The sequence below is a fragment of the Ursus arctos genome, unplaced genomic scaffold (genome assembly GCF_023065955.2).
Source record: "Ursus arctos isolate Adak ecotype North America unplaced genomic scaffold, UrsArc2.0 scaffold_4, whole genome shotgun sequence".
NCBI lineage: Eukaryota > Metazoa > Chordata > Mammalia > Carnivora > Ursidae > Ursus > Ursus arctos.
Genome location: NW_026623056.1, coordinates 86,938,010 through 86,957,561, shown reverse-complemented (window position 1 = coordinate 86,957,561; position 19,552 = coordinate 86,938,010). Strand labels below are relative to the sequence as shown.

Genomic DNA, 19,552 nt, shown 5'->3' with positions numbered 1-19,552 from the left:
GTGGACTTGGAAGACATTTAACTTCCCATGGGTGTGTTAGCTGTGTTTTCATACTTAGCTGGGCAGTATTCAACAGCAGATTAAGACAAAATTTCAAGTACAGATGACCTGATCCTAAAAGTCAGTAAATAAGCACCTTTCTGTCTGAAAACTGCCACAACCTACTAAGAAAAACTCTGGAATTATTTTAACTTAAACTCAATTTGGAGCCATCCAAAACAAAGTCTCTTTGTTTTCCTTACAGAGCAAAACATTAAAACTTTAATCATTACAGATAACTTTTCATTTTTATGCCAGGAGATAACAACTCCTTCCCTATTTCTGAGATTAACATTTATTAGTTGCAAAACTTTATGGACACTAATTTAAGCCTTCAAGTTTGCTGACTGTCACTCTAATTCTAAGAGGAAGACTGGTATTAACTTTCTAAGAAATTAGCATACATCAGCCAGAAATCTTCCACATTTGGTTCTAGAATGCCACTGTGATGCAAATAAACACTGGCCTGGGTACTCCTCTCTTCCTTTGGTTAACACAAATTAGCACACTACAGTTAAAGTGATGAAGTAACTTACCGGCACATCGCCACTGTCTTGTTTCCTTAATACAGTACAGCGGCTGTCTGCAGGAAAATACCGACGATTTGTGAGAAAATGGAACTTTTGCACTGCCAAACAACATACTAAAGCCTTAAAGAGAACTACCCCAGGTACTACTATCATCAACTATGTTTTACTCCTTATTTGGCTTCGACACAAATTTAGTTTAGAAACCAAGAGCAAAATGGCCAATTAAATGGAAACCAACCACAAAGAACCACAAAATGTGAACCCAATTCAGCACAATTTGAGTGCTTTCTAGGTGTCAAACTCTATGTTAGGTACCGGGAATACAGAAATGCAGAGAACAGCCCCTGCCACAGATAAGTCTGTGTTCTAAGCTTGTATTGTGCAAAATACACAAACAGACCAATAGCCAGTATACCAAATGCCTCAATAAATACAATGGAAACAAAGGTGATGGAATAATAAAGTCTTCAAGGATGAAGCCCAAGAAGAGGTCAGAGAGGGCGCAGCTGGGAAAGCGAGACTTGAAATAAACAAGCAAAGGAGTAGGACATGGTTGGAGGAAATGCATGAGCAAAGACACAAGGCAGGAAAAGCACAAGGAAGGTTTGGACACCTTCAAGAAGTGAGATGTATATACAGAGGGCAGATGGGGAGAGTGATGATAAACCCAGGCAGATGATGTGAATTTAATGTGTAGGCAAAACGAAGCAAATGTTTAGCAAAATCATTATAGGATCAGATGTTCTAGAAGAGTCACTAGTGGTAATGTAAGAGGAAGATCTGGAGTGGGAAGGTCTAGAGGAATAGAGACCAGTTTGGAGGCTACCAGGATGGTCTAGTCACGGAAAGATTACTAAGGTTCTGACGTAGGAAGTGGAGTTGGACAAGAAAGGACGGATCAAAGATAAACCTTATTGGAACCAGTGACAAACTAGACATGTGGTAATAGGAAAAAGGAAGAACTGAGGGTTTCCTGCCTTTTTTAAAAAGATTTTATTTATTTATTTAACAGAGAAACAGCCAGCGAGAGAGGGAACACAAGAAGGGGGAGTGGGAGAGGAAGAAGCAGGCTCCCAGCAGAGCAGGGAGCCCAACGCGAGCTCAATCCCAGGACCCTGGGATCACGCCCTGAGCTGAAGGCAGACGCTTAACAGACTGAGCCACCCAGGCGCCCCAGGGTTTCCTGCTTAGATACAAGATATATAACAATGTTACTAAGAATAATTTAGGAAAAACAGATCTCTAGGGATATAAGTTGGTTCAGCCACACTGCTCTTAACGGGCCTTTTAGCTGTCTACAAAGAAATACCAACAGGAAAATAGTATGCAGAGTTCAGGACAGAGGATGGAACTTCAAATTATCATAGCATTGGTGACATTATTGAATATTTTCTTTTACACAACCAATGGATTCTGAAAAGTTTTAAGAAATATAATCATCTCTTTAAATGAAAAGAGAGAAAACTGAAAATATCTGGTGTAAGATTGAGAAGCAGAGCTATTAGAGGGGAAAATCTGTTGGGATGGCTGGTCATTTGGCTGGTGGGTTCTGACTCTATGACTAAGCAGACAGAGTCATAGCCAGACGGACTGCATAGCTGGGGTACAAAAAAAATGCACACTGGGGTGCCTGGGTGGCTCAGTTGTTAGGCGTTTGCCTTCGGCTCACACGTGATCCCAGGGTCCTGGGATTGAGCCCCGCGTCGGGCTCCCTGCTCTGCTGGGAGCCTGCTTCTTCCTCTCCCACTCCCCCTGCTTGTGTTCCCTCTCTCGCTGTTTCCCTGTCAAATAAATAAAATCTAAAAACAAACAAACAAACACACACTGAGAAGGGTGTCCTTTTTATTTTGTGTGATCCAAGCATTGGGTTTACAAGCTCAGTTGCCAGACAGCATTTTATTACCAGCAGCAGCAAACTGATGGCAATAAATTCAGGCTATCAAGTAAGGCCTCTAGTCACGAAGCTGTGTCCTAGAAAAATAAAGCCATCTATATTTGAATGTGCTCCCTCCTAAGAAATACAACGAAAGCAACCTTTTTAGTTCCTTATACATATGAACTTTGTAATGTGTGATACTTTTATACAAGGCCAGACCTTTTAATGTGCCCTTTAAAAAAAAAAGCATGAAATTTAAAAGTCTAACTCCTGACAGTCTGTAAAGCAGATGCTGAGGGAAAAGCGGGGTGGGGGTGGGGGGTTGTTATCATAAGACACACGTGTAGTACCAAAGATAAGAAGTAAAATTCAATTTAGAATCTATGAATATTAGAATTTTGAAGCAAAATGAGACCATACAGACCACTGGCTCCAAATTCTATCACTTCAATGATGAAGAAACTAAGATCCAAGAGAAGCTAAGGAATTAAATACTAGTCATCCTATTCTGCTAAACTGGACTCCATGCTGGTACCCAAACAGGTGACCTAACTCTCCTCAACCCCATGTCTCTAAGTCCTATGTCCACCTGTCCGACTACGTCCATGTTCATAGCTCGGACTCTAGCCCTGCACCAAGGCATCGTCTCCCCCAGGAAGAACACAAGTGCTTGATTGTCCAGCACTCGCTCCGGTCCTCCCTTACTGAGCTTATGCCCAAATTATAGTTATTTGTATATTCATCTTATTCCCTTTTCTATAATATACGGTCCTTGAGGGCAGGGATTACCATAAGCATTTCTGAGCTCCTGGTTAACTCCCAGCTCGGGCAGGGACCTTAAAGCAGTAGTAAAAACAAGGTTTTTAGTGAACTGAATTAGGGAAGAAGCTGGGCCACAGCCTACTTTTCTTGACTCCCCATTCTAAGTTCTTACCACTACAATAGCTGTGCTATTTCTAGATTCTGCAAACATCCCCTCCTCTTCAGGGCAATGTTTTCTTGAAGGTTACAATTTAAACCATTTACTGATAAATTCTGTCCATTCAATATGCAACCTTTGCCATGATACCATCAATGTATCTAAGATTTGTGAACAGTATGATATATAATCAGTGTAACACACCCATCTGAGCACCCCTACAACACTAAGCTCAACAGAATAAAAACATTTTATCAAAAAAATCACTATTCTTAATCACTTACTTGCCCAAATAAGCAGGCTGTACCATAATAATTCTTACTATTTTGTCAAGTATTAAATAAGCTAGCTCCTTCACAGACTTGTTTTCCCCCCCTCAGCCCAGATACGGTATAAACTGAAACAGCCCACACACCCATTATGTCAAAGAACTCATCCAGAGCATTATGCAGCCCTGGGAACTTGTCTCTGTGCTCTTCCAGCAGCCATATTAAACACCGCGCTTCCTTCAGTGATGCTGGCTCACAGAAGTAATCAAGCTGCTTTCCTTCTATAGAGGCTAGTTTATGACCATATTTCTCATTCCAGAGGAAGGTCATGATGCTAAAATCAAGCTCCTTAAGAGATGCCCCATAACGAGAAAAAAAAGGTCCTGTGGCATCTAAACCTGTAATAAAAACAAAACCCAAATCAGAAAAAGGGAAAATCATTTACCATAAAATCACATTCAATCTTAAATCTCTGAATAGCAGTTTGCTTACAGTTTGCCAATATTTTCAGTGAAAACAAACATCTGAATACAAACTTGTTCAAGCTATTTTGTATTTCAGAAATACCACTTAACACTGATATGCTAATTACAATAGTTCTTATCTATTAGTTGAATAAGGTGGGCCAAAGACTTCTTACATAATAGATCATATAAGCTTCTATGGTCATTTTTATTAGACTTCAGTAATGAAAGCAAGGCGTTAAATTCCTGTAAAAATATAACAACTTTTTCACTAATTCAAGATTTTCATTCTAATTAGTACAAACTAGCAAGATTTTAGTGCTTTTCTACACATATTCCATAGTAACAATAATATACAAATGCTTCCCAAGTGCCTTTAAAACAGGAAAGGGGTAAACAAACCCCCCAACACCTCCATTAATGACTCCTTATCCTCGAAAATATCATGGCTTCTTACCCTCCTTCAAAAATCAGGATGATCCCTATTTCCACTTTTATTCCACCTTCTAACAAATCAGAAAAAGAAGCAGCTGCAACCTCATACCACTGCTACTGCTACCCTTACGAACATAGCCACCAAAAGGCAAAAGACTAGTTCTGGTCTATCTTCCTACCCATCTTACATATAGCACAATCCCCTCTTATGTCAGCCATAGTTTCTCGGCATATGAAGCAGACTGCTGAGTCAGAATTATCCTGGATAGATGTTTCCTCCAGATGAAAGAGTTACCTTGCAGATGTCATGCTGCATGAAAAATGTGCTCATTGAAGGGAAGGCAAGAGGTCACTTCTAGTATTAAAATGTTACTCTCCTCCTGCACCCCGCAAATAAACTGACCTCTCATGTTAAATATGAGTCTATCTTCCAAAGCGGATTAAAGTTAAAAAATAACATTATAGGGGCGCCTGGGTGGCACAGCGGTTAAGCGTCTGCCTTCAGCTCAGGGCGTGATCCCGGTGTTATGGGATCAAGCCCCACATCAGGCTCCTCTGCTGGGAGCCTGCTCTTCCTCTCCCACTCCCCCTGCTTGTGTTCCCTCTCTCGCTGGCTGTCTCTATCTCTGTCAAATAAATAAATAAAATCTTAAAAAAAAATAACATTATAATTTACTTATTTGATTGTTAACAGATGCAAATGACAACCTTATCACTTAAGAGTGATTTTCTGGGACCAGAAACCCATGCAGACCTATGCTCAAAGCAGCAACACTTAGTTATCAACTATGTCGAGCTTCCTGCCATCTTACTTTGTTTCTACTGACAGAAATTTATCAATATATTCTCTGAAACTCTAGAATTCTAAGAGCTCCATGTCCCTAAAAATTCCAGCAGGTGGGGGTGACTTGCAGAGGCCTGGCAGTCTCACTTTGGACTGCTCCGCTGTGGCTCCTGCTGGCCTTGTATCTAACAGCTGCCAAATGAATCATCTACTATGAGGCTAGTTACCACCACGGTCACCAAGATAAACAGTGTTCTGGTAGGTACCCAGAGAAATATCAATCTGGTTGAAACTACAACTCTATCTGCAGCTGTTTTCTGCAGTCCCTGCATGGCCTTGGGCAGAGTCTGCTTGAGGGGAGGGGAAAGTCTTCCTCCACCAAATTAGGAAAATCGGGAACAGTACCAGTTTTATAACCCTGTGATTCAACCTCAGAGTATTTTTCTCATAATCCTTAGATACAGATTTGCCTTCGGTGATCCTAAGCAATTAGTTCCATGCACTCTTCCCTCTAAGTTCTCTAAGGAATCGGAGTACAGAACTGTGTAATCCCAGAGGGCACTCAGACAGCCGCCTCCAGGGGATGCTACTGCCCACACCTGTCTCGTATCCACTTCGTTTACATATTTACTAATAGTTTAGCCAAATCAGGACTGGATTTTCTGACTAAACTTTCTTGTGTTTACATCTTTTGAAAGTGTACTGTAACCTATCTACAAAACAACCTAAATTGTGAGTTGGGAGGAAACAGTATTTTTAACCATACAAATTTGTAGTCCTACACTTTAAAAAATCATAAATGATGATAGAAAAATGAAAAAGGGACCAGAGGCCCTGCAGCTCTAGAGAATTCAGAGGCATACCAAAGCTGTTAAGCTTCTGGATCCAGGCGGCTAATTTTGGCTCCACTTCTTTAAGCTCGCTCAAAACATGCAGAAATATCCTGGTCTTTACTCTATTCTTTTCTTGAATCAAGTGACGAATGACATAGTCCACTGCTTCATTTAGAAAATTTCTGCTAGAAAAACAAGTTGTGTAGTCTTCTGTGCTTAAAACCTTCCAAGAAAGCAATTCTTTGAGAAGCTTGGAGGTGTTCAAAATACCAGATTTTATCTTGTCAGCATACTGTTTTATGCACTGCAGAATTCTGTCGTCAAGGAACTGGCAACTCTGAACATTGTCTACAGTTTCTAAGGGTAAATAAAAGTGGTTAGTTAGTGAGCAATGGGCCAATTTGCAAAGATATAAACTGAGAAAGAATAAAACATTACATAATAATATAAAATATGTTCAGAGGGATTTGAAATCTAAATTTCAATTCAGTAACAATTAATATAACGCCCAATAAGGTGGATATTTGTGTTTATACTTTAAAGCAAGAATATATTCCTCTTTTCATGTCTTTGACTTCAGCATACCTTTCTGCTCTTCAGTTTTGGGTGGATTACTTTCCCTTAAGTCCTCTTCCATTCTTTCTTGTGCTAATTTTTTTGCTTCCTTTTTTTGGATTTTTCTCTTCAATTTTTTGTCTTCTTTCAGTCTTAGCTTCTCTAGGCTGGTAAGCATTTACAATTAGTAATAATCCACCTTTGTTATAAACTCAATTAACTATCTGCCTATTACAGAAACCATTCTCCAAGCAGTAAGCTAGAAGTTTCCCTTTTAATTTAGAACTTAGCCTGCATCTTCTCTTTAATATCAAAAGCTTTTGACACATGTTCAGTTAAAATTAGGGTACTTATTTCATGAAAGCAAGAACTCGATGACTGAGTAACTTAAAATTAAGGGTGGCATGCACACATTGTACAAATGTTATTTCCATGTATATATAAGTTACTGCTTAAGGTAAATAAAAATAGTATAAATTACCCTGCAAGATAATACATATGTACACTCATTTCAAAGAAAGATCCTACAATAAAATATTATTTTCACATCCCAATAATGGCCCACAACACTGGAATTTGGTTGATATGGTTTACAATGAACTCTCTTCAACAAATAATTCTGTTCATCTTTTCTTTTGTTTTTTCTTAGTCACAAATGATGAAAAAAATCACTTCTTGGAATGGAGGACAAGAAACAGGACCAAAAAGAAGAAGAAAAAGGATTGGAATTATTTGATCTAAACAGTAATATATATAAGTGAATATTTTTGACAGTATATTGAGTTTTTCAGGGTGAGAAATAGTTACTGGTTCAAAAATGTTTGCTGAAGAGAGATAAAAAAGAAAAATGCTTTTGGAATTAAAGTTTAAACAACTGAGAGCTAAGTATGTAAATTTTATCTAAATGCCAAAACTATTAATCAAACATGTCATTTTACAGCATCAAATGTCATAATTTTACTTAAAAATTCAACCACCAAATAATGCTTCTTATTCAAGCTTTTAGTATTTAACCATAGGCTAGTTTTCTTTAAGTTTTAAATATCCATAAGATCATTTAAACACCACTTATTTGGGTATGTGTATACAGCCAATTTAAAAAATATCATAATTTAGAAATCTGCATTTAATAGAATTTTATTCTAATAGACATCATTAAACTACTGATTGATTGTTAAAAATCTTACCTAGAACATTTCTGTTTCAGAATAGGTCTTGGAGGAACCTTTTCTTTTATGACCTTGTGTTCAAACTTTAAATAAAACAAAGACATCCAAAATTTGTCTCATACTCCCATGACATAAAGCACAAAACCACAAGTAACAAGCAGTTCAGAAACACACAATGTTCAATTTGAGAGAGAACAGTGATGATGTTCTGACCCAGACAAAAGTCCAGAAAATTTTAGCAGAACAATTTACTGAAAAGAGGTAGAAGAGTAGACACACTTTAGGAAGCTCAAAAAAAAAAAAAAAAAAAGAGTAAGCAGATCAAATAAACTACAAACACCATTAGAACAAAATTCCTAACACTCCCCTATAGTGAAGTGAAAGGTAATCCTTCAAAACACTCTTCCCCCTTCCTAAGAACTCCACCCTCGTTAATACCCAAAAGTTTACTGGGGATTAAGAAAACAAGATCATCTAAAAGAATAAAAACAGTAAAACTAAAATGTAAAAAGTCTCCTCTTTAAGGATATAAAAGAATGTGAGAATCCTTCATTGCAAAGATACATTCTAACATCCTAGTATTTCCTATATTAAATTAAGGAACATTTCTCCTGGAAAACAAAAGATCCAAATTGTACATCTCCCAAAATTTAAATGATATTTTAAAAGTTATAAACATTTTGGTTAACAATTTGGTAATATTTCCCCTCTATTAGATACTTACTTCACATTTAACTTGACCACCACTGCTGAAAATGATAATCTTAGAAATGATTCCTTCACAGTCAGGAGTAAGACAAATTCCTTGTAGAAAATCCTATTTGATTAAAAAAAAAAGTGCTATATCTCAGAATAAATCCGTATATGTATACCATTTTAACCATCAGGAACAGTCAAGACATGTCTAAAACCTCCTTTAGGGAGGCACTGAAAGTCCCTGCTCCTTGTCTTTGGACTTTCGGAGCCTCCCTTGTAGAAGGAATATACTTCCAGCTGTAGGGCTGACCACGTGACTTGCTTTGGTCAGTGCAGAGTGAGCTGACATAATGTACACCATGTCCACCCAAAAGCTTTAAGAAACAGTGAATGCACTGGCCATTGCTCTTTACCCTCTGCCATGGGAACATATTCCGGTCACTCATCAACCTCAATTCAGAAACAAAGAACACACACCTACACAGACTAGAGCTGCTGGCCCACAGCTGCGGAACTCTAGGACAATTAACGTAAGCAAGAGATGAACCCTTCTTATTATAAATCAAGATATACTTGGGTTGTGTATTACTTCAATATATGCTAGTGCAAGATGACTAATTTACAGGGAGTATTTTAACTCACAGCAATGGTTAAGACCACTAAGGGTGCACCCCACTAAGGGTAACTGAATTAATGTCAGACAAAGACATAGCAAAAGTGACTCAATGGCAACAATTAATTGGTTATATCACTGTATCTTTAGTTAACTATGTGAAAATGCATAAAATCTGAGAATTTCTATCAGATGTGAAAAATTCCTCTTGCCAACAAACACTTAGCACAGCACCTTACTCTTTTCTCCAACAAGACTAGGGGCTTGCATGAGGCTAAGCAGTATAGAAAATGGTCTTCTTAACTAATGATGTACTATACGCTGGCTAACTGAACATAATAATAAGTAAATAAATAAAAAAGAAAAAAGAAAATGTTTTTCTTTTCTTTTTTTAAAAGTTCATGGCTTATAGGAATCAGAAACAAATGAATGCAAATAAGATTATAAAATTGTGCCTTCTCTCAAAGTATATGTAGCTAATGGTAATTAATATTATCTTGCTAATTAAGAAAAACCACAAGGAGAAGTAGCAGTACCAGATTTAAGTTATTTCTTAGTACAAATTATCTCATCAAATATGGTAGAAAATAAAAAATTTGAGACCCCAATTCTGCATCAGAACGTTAACATCGGACATTTAAACTTTTATTTTTGATCAGATTCCCAATATAAAAACTGGTTAAACAATTTATTAAAGGCCTCTACGGTTACTACCCTAATGCCAGTATAAAATAAAAACAAAAACTGGTTTTCTACTTTATCATTAAAGTTTTAATTTAAAACTTTTTAGTTATGTTTAGAATGCACAGAAAGGAATTTATATTCACTAAAAACTTTTCCTGAAGATTCTCAGGGGAAAAAAAATCAACATAAATTAAGCATACTACAAAATCCAGACTAATTGTGAACTTACCTTGTCAATTTTATCATTAAAAGTTGTTGTTTTCAACTTCTTCCAACAGTTCATGTGAAATTCTATTTTACAGTACTGGCAGCAGCTGATTCGTATAAAACCCTAGGGGTTTAAAACAGTGCTTAATACACATTTAAAGATGTCTACACATACACACTCTCTTTCACAATCACAACACACATATTAAGATAAAGAGAGAGCTGTCTGCACTCACCTGGCAAACATAACTAGATATCACATTCTCTCCTGGGAAGTACAATCCTTCTATACCCCTAAATGCCTATTGCTAGAGAAAGAGAACTTAACCGACATATTCACTTCCATGGCGTATAGCTGTAGCATCCTTTAGAGTAGCAAATATTTTATAAACATTATTCATTTGATCTACGAACCAGGGAGAGTAGGTAGTTACTATCTTCTTGAATAAAGTAAGGCCCAGTAACTCAATTAAGTGCCAGACCTGGTTTCAGACTTAGGTCTCCAGGAGCTAATTCAGTGGTCACAATAGCCTTTAGATTCCTGGATTCAAATTTTACAAGAAATTAAAATTGCAAACAATCAGAAGTAACAATTTCATTTTCTTTCCTGTGCTAAAAAACAGGCAAATTATACGAACAGTGGCTAGAAAGGGGAAACAGAATTAGCTAGCCTGCCTTCTTAGGTTACTACCCCTGCGCTCAGTGTTTATTTAGTGGCTCTGGGTCCCCAAATGAGATGATGTGGACCTACAGAAGTCCCCAGGGGGAAGGGTAGAAAAGAGGACAAAAACTGCCAACAGCAGAGAACTTGTATACTTCCAATTACAGAACTTGTTCTGAATCCATTTTAAGGCACAATTCTGCAAGTTACTGTCCTCCTGCACATTCATTATGTACCTTGAAGTCCGGATCAGTTATATATATCTGGATTTTGGAATATCCATGGCACTTCTGATAGCAACAAATGGCATCTGGCACTGGAGGGAACCTGCATTCTTCAATAAATTTCTCTAATAGCATCTAAAACAAAAATAAACAAAAACAATATTACAACACTAATTTGTCAATAAAAATGCTTATGATTTCAGTAACTTCTTGCCATCAAAATACTTCCAGCATAGGAACGACAAAATGTTTTTTAGTGAAGAATAAACTACATATAACTTTTAAAGTTTTTCTTTTTAAAGATTTTATTTATTTATTTGAGAGAGAGACAGAGATAGAGAGTACAAGCCAGGAGGAGAGGGAGAAGCAGGTTCCCCACTGAGCAGAGAGCCCGACACGGGGCTCAATCAAAGGACCCTGGGATCATGACCGACTGAGCCATCCAGGCACCCCTTAAAGTTTTTCTTTTCAGAAGGAGGTTGATACACGGGGCACCTGGGTCGTTCAGCTGGTTAAGAGCCTGACTCTTGATTTCGGCTCAGGTAATGATCTCAGGGTTGTGAGATCAAGCCCCTCATCACACTCTGTGCCCAGCCTGCTGGAGATTCTCTCTCTCTCCCTTGCACGCACTTGTGCTCATTCCCTCTCTCTCAAAAAAAAAGGGGGGGGGGGGCTGATACAGAGACATATCCAGAGATAAAGTTAGGAAAAAAAGACTGAACAAAAAGTTTCAGAATTTCAGAGTCAGAATCAAAATCCTATCCCATGTTATCATCATCAAGCCTCAGTTTAGAAGGTATAGCTCTTAGAAATGTCCCCGGTGTATCAACCTTACAAGGTATAACTCAGAGGGAGTCAGATGAGGTAGAAAAACCCTTGGGAATCTACCCTTCTCCTCCCTTCCAGTATCACTTCACCTGGGATCCTACCATCCTCACTCATCTTGTGCATTCCTTGGAGAATTACCCCAGGGCCACTGAAGCCCCCAAGACACTCGTGCCATGCTTCCAGTGCTGGCTTTCCTCTGTCTCCACCCCAATCTACTATAAACAGAACATCCAGTGATTTTTTTTAAACAGTTTTGTTGAGATGTAATTCACACATCACACAATCTACACATTTAAAATGTATATAGTTCAGTGGTTTTCAGTATATTCACAGGCTTGTACAACCACTGCCTCAGTCTAAATTTAAACAATTTTATCACCTAACAAAAAACTCCATCCCCATTAGCAGTCCCTCCTCATTTCCTCCCAATCCTCAAGACCCTGACAACCACTAATCTACTTTGTCTCTAAATACAGATTTGCCTATTCTGGAAATTTTAGATAAATACAATCATACGACATGTGGCCTTTGTGTCTGGCTTCTTTTACTTAGCATGTTTTCAAGGTTTATCCAAGCTGTAGTACTTATCAGTACATTACTCTTTATGGGCAGATAATATTCAATTATATGGATAGGCCACTATATGGTTTTATGAATGGCTTATGGTTTTATTTAACCTCTCACCAGTTGATGGACACGTGAGCTGTTCCCACTTTTTAGCTATTATGAATAACGTTGCTATAAACTTTCATGTACACATTTTTGTGAGAACATGTTTTCCTTTCTCTGCATAAGTCTAGGAATGAAACTGCTGGGTCATATGGTAACTTTATCTGTACTCTATTGAGGAGCTGCCAGACCATTTCACATGTCCACCAGCAAAATATGGGGGTTTAGATACAGAGACATATCCAGAGATATGTATCAACACTTTTGACTGTCTGCCTTCTCAATTATAGCCTTCCTGCTGTGTGAAGTTGTATCTCATTATGGTTTTAATTTGCATTTCTCTGATAGCTAATGTTGCTGAACATCTTTCACAGGTTTATTGGCTATTTGCAGAAATTGTTGGCAGATGTGCCTTTTCAGATCCTTTGGCTACTTTTCATTTATTTTTTATTTAATTCCAGTATAATGGCTACTTTTAATTAAAAATTGTCTTTTCATTATTGAGTCTTAAGAGCGGACTCCTGTGCTTTTAAAAGCTTTAGCCAAAAGCAAGTTCTGTATACATGCCAGGGTTCCCCACAAGTAAAGGCCTATTCTAGTCAACCCACACATAATTTAGTCTTTCCAGAACTAGCAAAGCATCCTATGTCTCTGGATATGAGATCAAATTTATATTTTCCAAGTCCTCTAGTGCCATCTTAATAATTACAGTCACTATGATGAAACAGCAATGCTATACCTTTCTCTAAGCACAAGCAGTAAGTCATACTACTTAATAATGCATGCTCTGAACTCAGAATGCCTAGAGGCAAGTCCCACCTCCACTGCTTCCTAGTTGTTTAACCTTAAGCTCATCACTTAATGTCCCAAACTTAATCTTCCTCTTCAGTAAAATGAGAATAATCATAGTACTCATCTTGTAGGGTTGCTGTAAAGATTAAAGGTATGATAAATGGAAGCTGTATGACTGTCACACAGGAAATATTTAACAAATGTTAGTGATTCTCACTAGTCTTTAAAGGGCAAACATGTGGGGATGATGAGGACAGACTGCCCCTACCTCCTTGTCTTCTGATACCCAAGTCAGTCAGTGCAGATGGGCTTTTCTAATTAGTTAGAAGCTCTCTGAAGAAATAAATGGTTACCTTTATTTTCCCAGGCTGAGTCTCTTCGATAATCACATTACTTGTGGGCCAAGTTAACACTCCAGGAAGACGACAAATCAAAGTTCTTGCTTTCTCAAAATGATTGAGAGCTTCTAGAAATCTGAAGTCGTAATTAGGAAGAAAGAAGGTATTAAAGCTGTCATAAGAATTTTCATTCCCCAAAATAAAAGTTACAGAAATTTCAAGTTTACTAATAAGAGTACATTTGATAAAACACCATTCAGAAATATTCAACGGAACCTATATTTTCTTTAAAAAAACAAAGGCATGTCGAATCACTATACTGTACACCTGAAATTAATATAACACTCTTTAACTAGAATTAAAATAAAAACTTAAAAAAAAAAGGAAGGCATTATTGTTTGCTATAAAAGTAACATAAATGAATCAACAAATCTGCCTGGACACTGGCTTTATTATAGTAGGTGCATACTACTCCCTTTTAAAGTTATAATTTATTGGGACGCCTGGGTGACTCAGTTGGTTAAGTGTCTGCCTTCGGCTCAGGTCATGATCCCAGAGTCCTGGGATCGAGTCCTGCATCAGGTTCCCTGCTCAGCGGGAAGCCTGCTTCTCCCTCTCCCTCTGTCATTCCCCCTACTTGTGCTTGTACTCTCTCTGTCAAACAAATAAAATCTTTAAAAAAAAAAAAGTTTCCAACAATTAAAACAGAAAATTGAATAATTTGGTTGTTCCATTTTTATTTTCATTTACTAAGCTAATTAGATTCCTACAGAGAAATGACAACCATTCACTTCAACTAATTAATCATAATTTTTTTTTTTTAAACTCAACTCTATTAGGACATCTATTAGTAAAAACCACTCTTCAGAAAAAAATCTAGAGATCGTGTATGCTGGACATATTTCTTCAATCATAAAGCAGTAAAGTATTTTAACAGAACAAATGTGTACGTAAATTGTTTTAACTACATGAAATGTTTTAGTTCTGATTCATGTTTTTAAAAAATGTCAATAGATTTCCACAGTCCATTCAACAAAAGAATACTAATACACTGGATTATAAAGTTAACCAGGGCTTTATTATTCTCTTCAGACTAGAGGAGAAAAGTTTCCTGCTTTCTCCAATCTTGATATTATTTTCCAACTTAAGAACTTTTTTTGCCTATGGGTAAGAAAAATTCACGTGCAGAAAAGCTAGACCACCATCAACATACGACAGCTAACAACAAGACTTCACCAGAAACTGTACATTACAACAGCAAAAACCAACATATCAGACACTGAACCCCACACCATATTATTTTGAAATTCAAATGTAAATGCTTTTCAAAATGGCAAAGACTTCTTCATTTACCATAATTCTCACGATGTTACATATTTATGATTATTCCTAGATCTTATAACTACATGTTACTACTGCATTAAAAACATGTATCTTAAATAAGTTATGCCAAACTTTGAAATTAATTTAATTTGCTGTTACTATTACAGATGATTGCTAAATCCTCACTGTCCCTCCCTTTACCAGATTCTTAATATAATTCAGCCTGGTCACAAAATAACTTCAGGAAGTAAAAGAACTTTCTTTAATATCTAAAAAAATCTATAAAGGAAGCTCTAGGCACATTCCAAAACTGGGTTCCCAAGAGTCCCAAAGATCTGATAAAATTTCCCTTAGGAGGACCTGGCTGGCTCAGTCAGAAAAGCATGTAACTCTTGATCTCAGGGCTGTGAGTTTGAGCCCCAGGTTGGGTGTAGATTATTTAAAAATAAAAATCTTTAAAAAATTACCCTAAAAGGACAGATGAATATTCAAGATTAAAAGCTATGAATGATATTCAATCAGTCAACAATTATTTCTTTATAAAGTAATCTAACACACCTACGAATATATTGGGTGTTGAGTGCAGGAACAGGGAGATTTTTGGTTTTCTTTTTGTTATTGTTGCTTTACAGTTAATGATACTGTTTTATGCTGCCAAAAATATGGAACGCTTCACAAATTTGTATGTCATCCTTGCACAGGGGCCATGCTAATCTTCTCTGTATTATTCCAATTTTAGTCTATGTGCTGCCCAAGCAAGCAGTGAACAAGGGAGTTCTTTTTAAAGCTCAATGCATAATCCTATCCCCAAAGGGTCATATAGCAATTTGGGAAGATAAGACATGAAACATTTGCAGAACAACTACATAAACTTTGAGTGGCGATTCCAACTATAGAAGAAGTTCTGTGACGAGATTTTTTGTTTCTAACTCATGATGTCTTTGAACAGATATCTATCTCATATTAAAATCATCTTCATACAGGTTTTGGGGGGAGACAGATATTTTGGTAACCAAAAAATTATACAATCTAACATAATATAATAAAAAATATTATTAAAAAAATAAATAAAATAAATCCTGAAAAAAAATTATACAGACTTGTAAAGCATTAATTTATATCAATTCAGTCACCATTTATAAGTGACATATACTAACAGAAAAAATACAAAATCCTTTGTGTCTAATCATCTTGTTCCTGACTTTCTCAAAATAAGGAAGCACTAGGAGCTGAACTGATTGGCCATATTTTAATTATTAATATTGATACAGAAATGCTGGTCCTCCAAGCAAACATGATGATAACAATCTGCCACAAAGAAGATAACAATATAATTCCAGAAAAGGGACCTCCATAACATCAGACTTCAAATGAGTTATCCACCCTGAGTATAAAAGAGCATAGTCTCCACTAACCTGTTCTTTTTCAAATATACTTTTCCAATTCCACAGTAGGCCAAGCAATCAAGTCCCTCATTGGGGTAGTGTTCAATCATCCTCTTAAACTGGTTTTCAGCTTCAGATAATTCCTTCAGTAGCAATAAAAACAATGATCACTTAAACTACAAAAGAAATACTGCAACACATTTTATCTGAAGGTTGATTCTTTTTGTGTAATATTACAAACAAATGTATATCCAAAAATTTCATGGCAAAATTAAACCTTCTTCATTTTATTTTCTTAGCAAATATACAAATTTTGACCATACGATATACAGAGACACAACCAAAGCGATCTGGCTTGAGAATGAAAAGTTGGCGTGGAACACATCAGACAACAAACCAAATGAGCATTTTCTATTACAAAGAGAGGGCCTGGTATGTGCTGGCTAACACTAAAAGGTGTGAATTCATAGTAAAAACACTGATTAGATGCAAACACACCATGACATCTATCCTTGCAAGTGCTGCTCCCTTGGGATATAGGCACTCTAATAATGTTACCCACAATATTTTGTGGCATATAAAGATAAATGCTCTCTTTTTAAAATAGTGCTTTAGCAAAAGCTTTACAGAACTTAGAGTACATTCTTTTGAATATTCTCAATAGTAGAAACTTCTGTGCTTTGAATGAATTCTGTTCTGGAAAAAATCCAGAAGAAACTTAGCTCAAGGCAATCCTGGTAACCCCACTGTGGGTGAAAAAGGAAATGTCACTACAAAATGGGAGTTTATAAGACGCTTTGAGGCCAGTTCCAAAGGAGGCATTCCAAAAATGTTTTAAGCAAGAGCTGTACTGGGGCAAATACACTGCTTACTTCGGGGGCTACTGTGAATAATGACATTCTTTTAAATGTCCAAATTCTACAATACCTGTTTTATTTGTTTAATCAGTCTAATTCAAAGTAAATCACAAATGCAGTGAACTACTTCTTCAATTTTGATAAAGGAAAACAGTATTTATTATCACTCTGCCAAGAATAGAAGAATTGAGATCATGAAGTCCTGTCTCCAACAATCTATTAGAAAATAGAATTAGGCCTTAATGGAAGACATTCATCTGTCACATCAAGATCAAGGAAAGAAGCATGTAACAAGGAAAATGAACCTCAGACACTGTAAACCACTTTGAGAGTGGAACCTAAAAGATGAGTTGATCCTTATTAGGTAGCAGTTAGGGTTAAGCCTTCATTTAGCCAAGGAAGCTTGGAGGCCAAGTTGGCAGAAAGGATATATTATACCTGAGGTAATCCTAGAGCAATTCTAACTTTTACTGAAAACTGAAAAACCACAGAAAGCAAATTATAGCTGGCACTTGAACAATGCAGGGGCTAGGGGTAACCCATGCAATCGAAAATACAGGTATAACTTCTGATTCCCCCAAAACTTTACTAATAGCCTACCTGACCAGAAGTCTTATCAATAATACAGAGCAGATTAACACATATTTTGTATACATATTATATTCTGTAAACTTATAATAAAGAGAAAAGAAAATCATAAGAAAAAATACATTCGCAGTGCTGTACTATATTTTTTAAAACAATCCATATATAAGTAGATCCATGCAATTCAAACTGTGTTGTTCAAGGGTCAACTGTATAATGCTGTACAGTGCAGATAAGCACACCTTCCAGGAAAGCACTGAAGGACCATGAGTAACGGGAACCATGTGTGCTCCCACCTATACACTGATTGTACGTCGTTATGGGAAGCCTGCACTCCAGAAAACAATAAAATACCCAAATACTATCACCCAGAACTAAGAGATCTTAACACAAAGCTGAACTCTCCTTTCTTAATCTCCCCAGGCCCATTCCTTCCTCCCAACATTAAATGCAACCATTATCTTAAACTAGGCTAGCCCGTGGTTTTTTTCACCTTTATAAGAGGCAGAGATAGTCATTAAACAATATATGCTACCATTTCATACGTTTTCCAAATTGTACATAAGTGGTTATCACAATGTTTGTTATGTTCTCCGTCTTTTTCACTCATGTTCTCTTAAACCTGTGATGATACAGATTTACTTTTTATACAAGTAAAAAAATTCCTACTGGTTGTCTAGCATGGCTTTTTTCTAATTGGATCACATTTTCTTTTCAATAAAAACAACACAAATTAAACAGGTATTTCAGAAGAAACTATCAGAAAGAAATAAGCCGAAGAGGGAAAACTATTTTTTACATGTCTTCTAAAATTAATGGCATATTTTAACTGTTTATCATCTCTTACCAATCTTACCTCAGGCTGTCCTATTCCAAGGAGAGAAACAGCAAGTCCGTAGACTACTAAGACATAGTTAATCATGGCCAGGTTCAATTGCTGTCAATAAAAATGCTCCAGTTAAAAATCTGAACACAATTTTGCCCAACTTGCATCATACCAACCTGTTAGCCACAACAGAAAAAAAAAAAAAAAACTGTAATAAAATCTCTCTAATCAGTATGATTGGGACAAAGGCCAAACAGAATTAGAAAACGTATTTTAAAAAGATATGCAGTTATACTGAAATCAAGTATTTAAAACACAGAAACATTGTCTCAGAGTTCCCTGAAGGGGTGGTTCATAGCAAATTAGAATAACTGAGTCATCATATTCTTTCGCATGTAAGTGGATACTAGGGACAGATTAAGACATTTGTTTACAATCCTGCATAAACTATTTACCTACCTAATTCTTTCTGGATGAAAAGATCTGACTAAAGCAAATCCAAAACGTTGATTCAGTACTTTTGTAGGAGAAGAAGCCAAGCGTTCTAATGATCACCAAGTAGACGCGAGGAGAGAGTCTAAGCCTGGGTCACATATTGAGTGCAACCATAAAGGTCGAATCAGAGTGTTACCTGCTTCTCACAACCTGGAGCAGATTCAGCCTATCTCAGGTAGGTCTCAGGACGTTAATACAATGAAGTCAAAGCCTTGGTTCTCTTCTACATTCACCTGAAATGCATCTGCATTGACAGACTGTAAGACGGCAATTTTACCTTTATTTTTTGAGGATCTAAACCATTGAGCAATTCCGTGAAGGCCTGTGCAGCACTGCGGCAGCGCTGCTCCAGCAAGGCCGTGTAACCATCCTGGATCAAGCTTCTCAGCATTTTCATTATATTAGCAAAATCCTGCAAAAAAGAAATTCTATTAAGTAATCGAGAGCTATGTGTGTTTAGGCAAAAACTTAAGATGCAAAGTCATCATAGGCAGCT

At 36.8% G+C, this 19,552-nt stretch overlaps 1 protein-coding gene and 1 non-coding gene across 12 annotated transcripts in view; both read right to left on the bottom strand.

The window, feature by feature from the left end:
• TTC3 (tetratricopeptide repeat domain 3) overlaps positions 1–19,552 on the bottom strand; it is a 116,322-nt gene that overhangs the window by 42,824 nt on the left and 53,946 nt on the right. For all 11 annotated transcript variants that reach the window (XM_044390068.3, XM_057306802.1, XM_026504616.4 and 8 more), the window contains 12 exons: positions 19,334–19,468; positions 18,592–18,672; positions 16,324–16,436; positions 13,601–13,721; positions 10,971–11,093; positions 10,096–10,197; positions 8,598–8,690; positions 7,892–7,956; positions 6,735–6,871; positions 6,180–6,506; positions 3,780–4,031; positions 576–622 (listed from right to left, as the gene is read on the bottom strand). In XM_044390068.3, coding sequence (XP_044246003.1) covers positions 576–622; positions 3,780–4,031; positions 6,180–6,506; positions 6,735–6,871; positions 7,892–7,956; positions 8,598–8,690; positions 10,096–10,197; positions 10,971–11,093; positions 13,601–13,721; positions 16,324–16,436; positions 18,592–18,672; positions 19,334–19,468 — 1,596 coding nt within the window. The remainder of the gene's footprint in view (positions 1–575; positions 623–3,779; positions 4,032–6,179; positions 6,507–6,734; positions 6,872–7,891; positions 7,957–8,597; positions 8,691–10,095; positions 10,198–10,970; positions 11,094–13,600; positions 13,722–16,323; positions 16,437–18,591; positions 18,673–19,333; positions 19,469–19,552) is intronic.
• On the bottom strand, positions 15,565–15,667 carry LOC113257198 (U6 spliceosomal RNA). Its single transcript, XR_003316869.1, has one exon. It is a non-coding gene; the product is annotated as a U6 spliceosomal RNA (small nuclear RNA).